The sequence below is a fragment of the Macrobrachium nipponense genome, chromosome 11 (assembly GCF_015104395.2).
Source record: "Macrobrachium nipponense isolate FS-2020 chromosome 11, ASM1510439v2, whole genome shotgun sequence".
NCBI classification, from domain to species: Eukaryota; Metazoa; Arthropoda; class Malacostraca; order Decapoda; family Palaemonidae; genus Macrobrachium; species Macrobrachium nipponense.
The window spans coordinates 32868675-32880792 of record NC_061087.1 but is presented as its reverse complement, the minus strand read 5'-3'; the positions used below and the strand labels follow the sequence as shown (position 1 = coordinate 32880792).

Genomic DNA, 12118 nt, shown 5'->3' with positions numbered 1-12118 from the left:
AAATTTCAATCATCATAGCAACCATGAACCTCTGAGTGCAATGCTGCAGTGCCTGTCATGACCATGGAGATCCACACCTAAAGTGATGACTCATAACTGGGATTAAAACAAAGTTCCAGCAACCCCTTTGTACCAGACAATACTTAGGACACCAAAAAGGGCCTTAGTATTTTTGACACAATTTCCCAGAACAGGCAAAACATGGTAACAGCTTAAATCAAAAGAATTACTTACATGACTACTTCTGTGGAAGTAGTCAATACAGATCTCAAAGAATGGCACCCTCGGGGAGGTAACCCACTAAAGTGGGGACCACATTTTGGTAAGAGACAAAATGTGACGGAGGGAACAACCACCAAGGCAACTGTGAAGTAACACATTCCTCTAGGGGAAAAGGGAAAACCATAAACCTTCCAAAGTCACACTGCAGGACAAAAGTGCCAGAGTAAACCTAAGTACCTTGGGGCAACTGGACCAATTCCCATAAAAGATCAACACCAAGAAACAGACAAGGCTGCCATGCTATTGAAGAGGGGAAGAATGGAAGCACTGCATTAAACATAAGCACTAAGTGCAACAGTAACTTAAAAATATAAAAGCAATGGATATACAAACAGTGGAATGCAAAGCAACCATTATACTGTGAAAAGAGCAAAAATGAAAATCACTATATTTACAGAAGAATAAATTGCATTGAATATGCAAAATGGATAGTACTCATTTAAATCTAAGGTTTACAGTTTAGCACATGTAATAATGATAGCATTCTTTCCCAAATGCAAGTACGTGCGGGAAAAAACAACAACAACAATGTGCAAGGAAAAGATCAATGATTCAGTAATAAAATATATAATATATCCAAGACATTGTATTAATACAGCAATAATTATACAAATGGAAAAAAAGCACGAGCAATCATGATTGCGATCATAACTAAAACTATCATTCTTCCCCAAAGGCTAGCACATGCAATCAGTGGAATGTCAACAATAAGAAAAACAATTACCTCAAGAAATGAGAGTATGTATAAAAACAAAAACAAAAAATAAACATTAAAGATGGAGTAAGAGAGTGAAGCAAATGTTACTATGAATAAAATAAAAACAAATACGGTATCAGCCTAGTACATAACAGGAAAAATTAATTGTGAAAAGGAAAAAGCACATGCTCTGAGAGCCCAAGCCTACAGTTCAGTAAAAGCAATTCACTAATAAACATTATTTACAAGTCCTAAGGTATGAAAGCAAAAATTAGAAATACTATAGAGATTAAAGCTAAGTACGTAACCATCAACTTGCCATGCTAAGGCTATAGTGTACCTCATTCACGTCAAGTTATGCTGCCTGTTGTTCCTTACCCTCCATGGATAATCGTCATTATGACCTCATTTTTGTAATGCACAATGCCTCTACTTCATAGATTACATTGCTTTTATTTACCCTCAGCTGGCAACTGTCTGGCATTTCTGTGGCATTACTTGCATAGCCCCATGTATTTGGAGACTCCTGCCTACATGTCTGATCATATAGTCTCAACTGCTGCTGCATTCTCTATTTCTGCTAACCCTCTAGCCTCATGATCATGGTCCTGTTATCCTACTTCACTGCATACCATTCCTGTGTGCTCAGTTGTCACAAACCCTTGTTGGACACTCTTTTCAACCTCTGGTCTTAAGTATCAAAAATAAATGTGCAAAGAAACTAAAGCTTAATAATTTAGAAAAAGTGGAGATCCTAGACATAACTGAATACTGTAGAAGCAATGAAAATCTTCAGGGTATATAAGCAAGGGAAAAGTTACTGACTAAACAGGCTAGAAAACAAACTCAAAAGAGCACATGAATACCACAAGTGCAACTGCATACTCTCAGGCAATGTGACCAGACAATTTCAACCAAATCTAAAAGGTGCAAAAGACGAAAAACTCCCTGACAAAGTACGAAATAACTTTGTGTATACATATTAAGCACCACACACGTTTGATGCTATAAAAGCTACACAACAATAAGATGGTACAAGATAGAGGAGGAAGACTTTGGGCTGTGCATCCACTATGATATCTTCGCTTACTCGGGGTATAAGCCTACAAACTACTTTGTTGTTGTTGTTGTTGTTATTGTTCTTGTTGGGGAGGGTAGGAAAGGCCTAGGCAAGATCCTGAAAAGGTCTGAAAAAGTGTTTTGCATTGAGTTAAAGAAACAGGAATTTTAGGAAAGGATATTTACGATTTATTTATTAGAATGAAAATGCAAAAACTAATGTGCATGTTAACAGTACAGAAAAATTATTTCTTATAAAATATAATGTATATATTTTAATTTTCGTTGGTGAAACAAGGCTCTATTTAACCATAGATTTTAGCACTTTAATTTATGTCAAAAGTTGGGAATGTAATGTTTACAACTTATGCATGAGGGAAAATCTTGCACGCAGTCTAAGTGAGTTGGAGGTTGGATCAAGCCTGGTTCTTCTTTCAACTCATGCAAGTTTGTGAAGAGTCTGTTTTACATAGCATAAGTCTTAATAGGTAATAAAGCTGACTTTTGTTTTAACAGCCTTTGGTGCTATTTACAGTGTTCCATACAATGTACTATCGCCAAGAAAAGTGAAGATACAGTTTTCGTTAGCTTCCGTTCATCGAATTTCCCATTTGTTTTTACTGAAAAGACCTAATCTCGCTAAATTTACTGTAAAATATAAAAATACATTGCAAATTATATCATATTAGTTATAACTGCAAAACAAAACCGTTCAGATACTTAATAACACGATATGTCCGAAGTAATTGGAATTTCTCAGATGGATTCGTTCATGGAGATCTGGTAGATAGAGTGTGAATTTCTGATTGTAGTACTATGTACTATCATGACAACAATATTTTCCTTCATGATTGAGATTGCATCGTAAGTGGTGAATGTAATTATTTTAGTTTCTAAAAATTCATGTTTGTATTCCAAAGCTTTTAAAGTTAGCTAACATCAATGGCAGTCAATGTTGCGACGGCTAAGGTAGGTTGAGCAAATCTAGTTGCATCCGCAAGAGCATTTTCTATGATGTGAGGCGGAGCCCTAGAACTTTGAGCGCGAAAGCGGAAGTCACTGGATACTGGCTTTCGTAACAGATTTTACACTTTGATTACTTTGACGTTGACATGGATCGAATGCTAGTTGCTGTTTACAAAGCTATTGTCTTTAAAAATAAATCTTTATCACGGTTAAAGTAGCATGTCAGCTCATAGATTTTCGTGTTATGTTCCCATTAGAAAGCAGTTCGTAGTTAGCCTACACGACTGCATTACTTTGCCGCGAGGCTGAAAGATCTCCCAACACATCAGCATTTTTTGCACGATATAAAACTAATTGTCTGCACAGTACATATTGAGTTGTTTGAGGTAATAAATATTTTTACTTAACACAGCTTTTTTCGTGAATGATTTGTGGATGAAAACCGATTTTTCAAAAGTACAGACATATCAAAGAGCAAGAATGACCACAGCCTGTGTTTGAAATTTTCCACGTCTTTTTACAATCTTTGAATGTTACGGCAACTGTCGAATGAAATCAAGATTAGGATATGAATTTCTTAGCGAATTAACTTGAATACTGAGGTCCTTCAAATTTTATCTAGCATAGTGCAGCTCGATCTTGGCAGCCATATCACCCTGTTTCCCAGGTATCTGTGCACCGACTCACCGCTCTATCTTCTGCCTTTCCCCCGTCACCAATACTATAATTCTCTCTCTCTCTCTCTCTCACACACACACACACACTTTTAAAACACATTTGAAAAAATATTATTAATCAATCTCTCAAAGTAAATATAATGAATTAAGTGTCTCTATAGACAGGCCTATGGTTGCGCTCTCTTTGTCTCTCTCATACAAGTTCATTTCCCATCATCACATATCTCTCTTCTCTCTTCTCTTCTCTTCTCTATACTTTTGAAACATTTGAAAAAATATCATCACTCAATCTCTCAAAGTAAATATAATGAATTAAGTTTCTCTATTGATAGGCCTGTGCTCTCTCTCTCTCTCTCTCTCTCTCTCTCTCTCTCTCTCTCTCTCTCTCTCTCTCTCTCTCTCTCTGCATAATATTTCTTTCTTTATTATATTGTACCTCACGATTTCCATAAGTACTGCCCAAATTTTAAAACATTTTCTCTAATTTTTTAAGATCCGTCTTCAATTACGGATGAATTTTACGTCAGTTTAGTGTAAAACATTACATGTAAGTAAGGTTTCACAGTAGGTTTTAAAAAAGGATGATCAATATTTCACTCTGAACTGACGTTAGCAAACCAACATTAACGAATAATATGGAGCCTGTTACTACATTCAAGTATAAATAATTATAGGACTTCTACAGAATCTTTATGGCGTAAAGTTAATGGAAATCTAAAAAGCAACAAACGCAATGATTTTGAAGCTCCGCCCCCTTTCTAGAGTTGCCAGGTGTGGCATTATTGAGTAATATGTGTCCTCACTATTCTTGTCGACTGTACACTATAAATGATCCCCGTATGTATCCAGTATTTTGCTAAAATCATAGGTAACTAACAAGAATGCATTTTAATACAAAACAAAATATTTATCCTAGTACTGAATATGTAAGCATCATCAGTTACAGATGCCTGTTGCATAATAATAATAATAATAATAATAATAATAATAATAATAAAATTTTTTTTACAAATACTGTCACAGTACTCTACACTTATACCTGCAACAACACTAATCTGTACTCCTATAGATTTAATAATTACTGACTTCACCCAGTGATGAGATGGGAAAAAGAGATTGCAAAATATGAAAGAACCTTACCTGTGGCCAATTATGACCAGAGGAATTTCCAAAGTGGCAGGAACAGCCTTCTGACAGTTCAACGTAAAAGAGTCACATTTATAACAGAAACTAAGTATACTTGTCTGATCCTACCCTCAGCCTTGCCAAGTACCCAGTACATATAAGGAAAATGAGAATTCAATCTCTTGTGTGGACATATACCATTAAATGACAGGAGCACTGCCTTAAAAATATATCGTGCTCATGTAAGTGCTATTTAACAATTACCAATACGTAGTATACTGTCTCTTACCTTTGTGCAGTTAAAAGCTAATGGCTCTATTTCTGCTGGTGTAATCCCCAGACTTTTTACAAATCCATCTTCTTCATAACCAACTTTGAAGGGCATAGTAGCATTTGGCCTCTGTAGTAAATACTGAACATTGACTGCAAATCCAGCCATATCTATTGGGAATTTACGCTTGGCAATCCAACCATCATAAAAACCCACAACTTTTCCTTCCTTAACAATAGGTGTCGATACACCAAGACTTGTTACAAGTCCAACTGGAAACATGGATACCCCTCTAGTCCATCGCATCTGTTGGAAAAAAATATGAATTTTAAAATACTTGTTAAATTATATTTCAGAACACTTATTAAACTAGTATATGGTAAATTAAAATTATCACATTATGCTTTTACTATCATAAAACAAAATAACCTCATCAATTCTTTTGAGAAAATTACAATCCATTAATTTTTAAATTAACTATCTGGACCTTCCAAATTTTAAGTGTTCTAGCTATCTGCACTACTTAATGAAAGCTGCACTTGTAAAATATCTGGTATCACATCACTAATATACTTTATAATACACCTGGGGAATAAGATGCAAACTGCACAAAGATGCAACTCAAAATGGGAAAATATAGTATCCCAAAAGGAGCTGTATTCATGATAACCTTTTTACCTTTCAGTGATAAGATGTTAATTCCATCACAATTTATCCCAGGGAACTTGTCTTCATTTACATTTACAAATCTATTCATGTCAGATTCTGACAGTTCTAGCTATTAGATTCAACCAGTGAAAATGGTAAAATCTAATATGAATAGAGTTACTGTACATTTCTCAAAACATGTTGAGAAATGAATCACATGTTCTGCCTGCACACAGATAACCTTCACTGTCTTGTGCTCTGCAGCATCAAGTCAAACTACATCTTGTGCAGAGGAAAAGATTAGATGGAACTGAAGAATTGTCAAACCATCCCTGGCGACCATGTCCTATGAGGAAAATGCATGACCACTAAGAATTGGTGGTTCAAGCTATGCAAACCTCACTTTGGAAGCAGTTAAAAGAGAGAGAATTGATAGAAATTATGCAAGAGAAATTATATCAATGAGTGATGGAACCTGACAGAGGAAATTAGGTTAACGCACAGTCAAGACATCTTAGGAGAGAGTTAAGGTAAGGTATGAGAAAATAATGAGTAAATTAATGAAGTACAATGTGAAACTAAAAGAAAGGGGAAGTGAAGAAGAGATGGGAAGACATTAGATGAGGATAAGATAATCTACAAGAAATGGACTAAGGAAACCAAAAGGGTGGTAGAAAAAAAAAAAATCATATGATTAGTTATTTCGAGCACTCATTCTCTGCAGTCTTAATTTCAACAATCTAAAGGAAAAGTAACGCTAGAACTTAAAAACAGCCTATGTAAAGGTACAACGGACTGTCACGCTATAATCTCAGAAGCTTCATTCAGAGTGACAATTACTTCAGCAGCCAATGAAAATGCTCACCACTTATGAAAAATTACTTGGTGAACTCAAATTAGTACAGTACATGATTTATAAGCTACGACAAAATACTACTGTATTTCCAAAAATAATTGAAAAAATATGTATAGACATTTCACTCGCACATAAGATAAAATGCTGATAATCTTGAAGATAAAAATAATACACGACCAATGATATTCCAGTGAAAAAAAAGATGGAGAAAAATTAATAAATGTTTGTAAATGAAAGAAAGACTTTGTTCACTATATCTTAAATGGGTTCTCTCAAATCAGCATAATGGTAGAGATTCCCAGAGTTTCTTTATTTCTATTTATTCCTTCAGCATCGCAACGCTCTATTCTGTGGACTTAAAATATAAGAGAGACTGACTGCATGAGTTATCAAAACTGGTAGAACCTACACATGCAACAATTTCACAATTCTGTGCTATACTGTTATTCTCCAAACAACATACCGTAAACGAAAAGAAGACAGTTCAGAACACTTAAGCATTTTTAATACACGAAAAAATATTCTCAAATCTTTTCTTAAGGAGTGCAAATAATGTACTGGACACCTTGATTTTTTAGCAATGGATCACAAGCAAGATGAAAACTATCGTTCAGCGGTCCTGTATTCAGAAGATAATGAATACTCCAGTGCAGATTATGGCTGACAGTATGCATAATAAGAATGATTTTTATTTATTCACAAAACACATTTTCAGAACTTATAAAAGGTAGAACTTCCTACCTTTAAAGACTGCGGCCCAAAAGTATGCTTTAAAAAATTTAGTTATAGTACTTACTTGTTCAAAAAGTCTGATGTCATATGTATTATCATCATCAGCAAAATAAAAAACACCATCTTTAGCATTTGCACGAATCCAGTTTAATCCAGCCAATCTATTAGCTACTCCTCTCGGTTTGTTCTTGACTTTCTGGTATTTTGTTGGCATTTGAACTGAAATGCAAAAATATTAATGAAGCTTCCTATATATAAGTAAAGTGCAGTTTAAGTTTTTAAACAAACAAGATACAGTATCCTACAGTTAAATTTTACCATTAATAATGTAAAAGAAATTATGGTTAAGTACCTAACTGAAACATTATAAATTTCATATCGCCTTACCTTAAAAAAGGTTTCCAAGTACATAATAGTCCCTTGACAACATTGAAATCTGAGCAGGAACTCCTTTCGTGTTTACCATACTCTATCCAGTAACTTCTGTTCCCAAAGCAAGCATGGAATGATGTGTAAGTTCCTCTTCAAAAAGGAATTACGAAATGTTTTTTATAGTTTACTGAAACCAGCACAATTTAAAGTTAACTTTTTAATGACTTCGAACTTACCCCTAAGATATACAGTTTTAAGGCCACAATCCTTCAGGTAATCGACAATAGCTTGAGTTGGTTCAGCGGCATCTTCAGACACAATCCATACAACATTTGGCACATTCATTAATGTCTGGGCAAATCGTGTGAGTTCTGGTAACTGTTCTGCTCGTGGGTAAGTTGGGGTTACAATGTAGAGTGGCGGGAGGCCTTCTATCCATTCACCTGGCTTACAGTGTCTTGTTTCTTGGATGTCAGGTGATACTACTGATTTCAAAGGAACCTGAAAAAGTCAATGATTGCTCTTTTCGCTGTTACATGGAAAATGTAATTTCTCTATGGTTACAGAAAAATAAAAATAATGTACATCAAGGCATAAATGTACTATGGAGTCTGCTACATACATTCATCACAGGATTTATATTTGCATAAACACACAGATATATATATATATATATATATATATATATATATATATATATATATAATTAAAAGGAACAGGTGCAGGATTGGGAAAACACGCAGATTCCAACAACAGTACTTAATCCTACGTTTCTTGGCCCTTAGTGTGCTATCAAAACATTAAGAGAATACATGAAAACATATGCACTAAATTAGAATTAAAACTTTATATATATATATATATATATATATATATATATATATACATGGAATTAAAATTTTATAGTAATGAATTGAGCACTAGATAAAATCACAGACACTTAAAAACGTTTCCACTAAATCACACAAATTCCACATAAAAGAAGGGAATTTAAAAGGAAAAGAGGGAATTTTAAAACTGCAAAATAAAACAGAAAGGAAATAATAATAATAATAAAATAACTGGCACACTTGCGGGGCAAATATATACTAACCTTTCAAAGCAAGAGCAAAAAATTCACGCAAACCTACAGACCAGAGAACCGAAAATATAAACAACCAAACTAGGCAATGAACGATGGAACAGCTGTAGTCTGGTGACTATGAGAAGTAAGTGTAAAACGCCTATTAAATACGATTACTTCAAAATCATAGGGCAAGCAAAAGGAACATCAGAATTGCTTATACTTGAGAGCCTAAATATTGAATTGAAAGTTCCTTCTCTTATTCACCAGACCACAGCTGTTCCATCGTTCATTGCCTAGTTTGGTTGCTTATATTGAGCTTTTTCAAGTGTCATTTAATCATCCTCATACTTTAGTAGCAAACTCAAGGGAATGGGAAAAAACCACCACATCGCCATATCCTAATACTACTAATCTGTTCAGCATCCTTCCTCTAACAGATTATTTGAACTTTGTTTCAGACGTAAACATAAGCAAGGTTCCCTTTTCGTGTCACAAGAAGCAGCCCATGATTCTGTTTTTGGAGCTGGATTAGTGGATACTCCTATCAGCGAAACCTATCACTGAGAACCCCTCCTTATTTGGAAGTTAACGAGGTATTACCCAATTGGAAGATATTTCTACTATGGTCCATGTTATTATTACAGACTGGAATGATATGGAATATAGAACTTAAGTCAAAGGCTAAGCGCTGGGACTTATGAGATCATTCTGCGTTGAAATGAAAATTGAAAAAAATTAAGAGTAGAAAAGTTTGAAAGGTGTAATAGGAGGAAAACCTCCCAGTTACACTGTGAAACAACTCATAGGAGAGGATGAAAAGTAAGATACAAGAAAGAGAATATGAATGGAGGTACAGTCGATGAATGAAAGGAGTGGCAGCCAGGGGCCGAAATGATGCTGTGAAGAACCTCAAGTATTGCCTACAGAACACCGCGTGAGGTTCACTGACAGCACTACCCCATCCCTCCGCCTCCCTGGGTCCCGACACCAAGGTTCTTTACAGACTAGAGTCTAAATGATTAATGAGGCTGAAAATTGTAAAACAGGAACAAGTCTAGTCTTTGCAAAGCACAGATACTTGAGTTAACAGACAAGTAATTCCTAGTGGACGTCTGAATATAAGTTCATGAAATGTCACAAGAATTGAAGAATTGAATTGAATATAAAATTCAGGCCAAAGGCCAAGTACTGGGGAGCCCGAAGGCACGCTGCAAAGAACCTTAAGTAATGCCTACAGTACACCTGCACGACGACACTAACCCCCTCCGGAGAAACAACAAATGAACCAGGAGCGCATACTGCAGCCTTATATGAAAAAAGCTGAGTCAATCTTCTCTGTATAATGTCACACTAATTGGAACTGCTTTCCTATTCTCATTTTACAAATAACTAGAATGAAATTTTTCTTCAATGTTTATTTGGGAATTACTAGTTCTGCGTATTTGCAAAGCACGAATGCTGATAAATATATCCCAATAAGTCATTATCACTACAAATTAATGCTTCAGTCTGCTTCTTTGGAGCTGATTCCAACATCAGCAGCCCATATTACTGAGCAGCGAATCACTTCAACGATATTCGCTGCGAGAAGATCTTGAAAATAAATAAAGAATTTTTTCACATAATCACTATTAAGAGATTTCACATTCCGTCAAACAATATCTGAGATTTACTCATGATCAGGTTTTCACTTGCGCAATTACAACTGCCCTGATACGAAACTTGCAGAGTTGGTGACAAAATTGAATGCATGTACTCTGTGCAACGATTTGACAAGCCCGTTAATTAAGATTTGTTGCCAAAACAAATCGATGCTTACGTGGAATCTTTGGAGACAACAAATGGCAAACTTGTGACCCTGGGGAAAATATAAAGCTATAAAAAACAATTCACGCACTGAACTGTTTTTGTCATTAAATTATCATTACATGCCCGCACTTTACGATCTTCATATTTATAAATGACTGTATTCTGGCTGTTATCTTTGTATATATAAATCACTGTATATTCTGAGTTTCATATTTTGGTAAATATCTCAATACACTAAAAGATAAGTTTGGTATGTTTTCCAGAATGGGAATTTCGTGCTGTGCGCCAGCCTCTTCTTCATTAAGTATAAACGTGAAGAAGAACCGAAAAGAGGCAGAAAAGTAGACAGTTGTGTTGTAACCGTACATTCAAACTTTGGAAGGCATTTGGATATGGACGTACAATCGACAAAAAAAAAAGTGAAGATACAGATTTCTTAAATCTCCGGTCACATATTATCCAATAATGCCACACCTGGCAACTCTAGAAAGGGGGCGGAGCTTCAAAATCATAGCGTTTGTTGCTTTGTAGATTTCCATTAACTTGACACCATAAAGATTCTGTAGAAGTCCTATTATCATCTATACTTGCATGTAGTAACAAGCTCTATATTATTCGTTAATGTTGGTTTGGTACCGTCAGTTCAGAGTAGAATATTGATCATCCTTTTTTAAAACCTACTTTGAAACCTTACTTATAAATAATGTTTGACAATAAACTGACGTAAAATTCATGTGTAATTGAAGACAGATCTTAAAAAATGATAGAAAATGTTTTACAATTTGGGTAATACTACTTGTGGAAATTGTGAGGAACTACAGTAAAGATGAAATATTATGGAGAGAGAGAGAGAGAGAGAGAGAGAGAGAGAGAGAGAGAGAGAGAGAGAGAGAGAGAGAGAGAGAGAGAGAGAGAGAGAGAGCAAGCATAGGTCTATCTATAATGATAATTCATTATATTTACTTAGAGGGGTTGAGTAATAATATTTTTTCAAATGTTTTAAAAGAGAGAGAGAGAGAGAGAGAGAGAGAGAGAGAGAGAGAGAGAGAGAGAGAGAGAGAGGGGAGAGAGGGAGAAGTTTTAGAGAGAGAGAGTTATAGTATTGGTGACGGACTTGTGATGGGGAAAGGCCGAAGAAAGAGCGGTGAGTCGTTGTTGCTGTTTGAGATTAAGCTGGCCTTATGCCAGCACGGGCTCTTGCTCACAGGGCAGCCCGTTGGAGTGGTGAGTCAGTGCACCGATACCTGGGAAACAGAGTAATATGGCTGCCATGATTGTGCTACACTATTCTAGATAAAATTTGAAGGACCATAGTATTCAAGTTAATTCCCTAAGGAATTCATACCCTGATCTTGATTTCATTCGACAGTTGCCGTAAAATTCAAAGATTGTAAAAAAACGTGGAAATTTTCAAACACAGGCTGAGGTAATTCTTCCTCTCTTGATATAGTCTGTACTTTTGAAAATCGGTTTTCATCCATAAATCATTCACGTAGAAAGCTGTGTTAAGTAAAAATATTTATTTCCACAAATAAATCTGTATGCATTGCACAGGCAA

The 12118-nt window shown here is 35.3% G+C and overlaps 1 protein-coding gene across 2 annotated transcripts in view; it reads right to left on the bottom strand.

Moving 5' to 3' along the window:
* Positions 1–12118, bottom strand: part of LOC135204803 (galactosylgalactosylxylosylprotein 3-beta-glucuronosyltransferase P-like) — a 132079-nt gene that overhangs the window by 10088 nt on the left and 109873 nt on the right. For both annotated transcript variants that reach the window (XM_064235029.1, XM_064235108.1), the window contains exons 3-5: positions 7922–8186; positions 7378–7532; positions 5096–5383 (exon numbers count right to left, since the gene is read on the bottom strand). In XM_064235029.1, coding sequence (XP_064091099.1) covers positions 5096–5383; positions 7378–7532; positions 7922–8186 — 708 coding nt within the window. The remainder of the gene's footprint in view (positions 1–5095; positions 5384–7377; positions 7533–7921; positions 8187–12118) is intronic.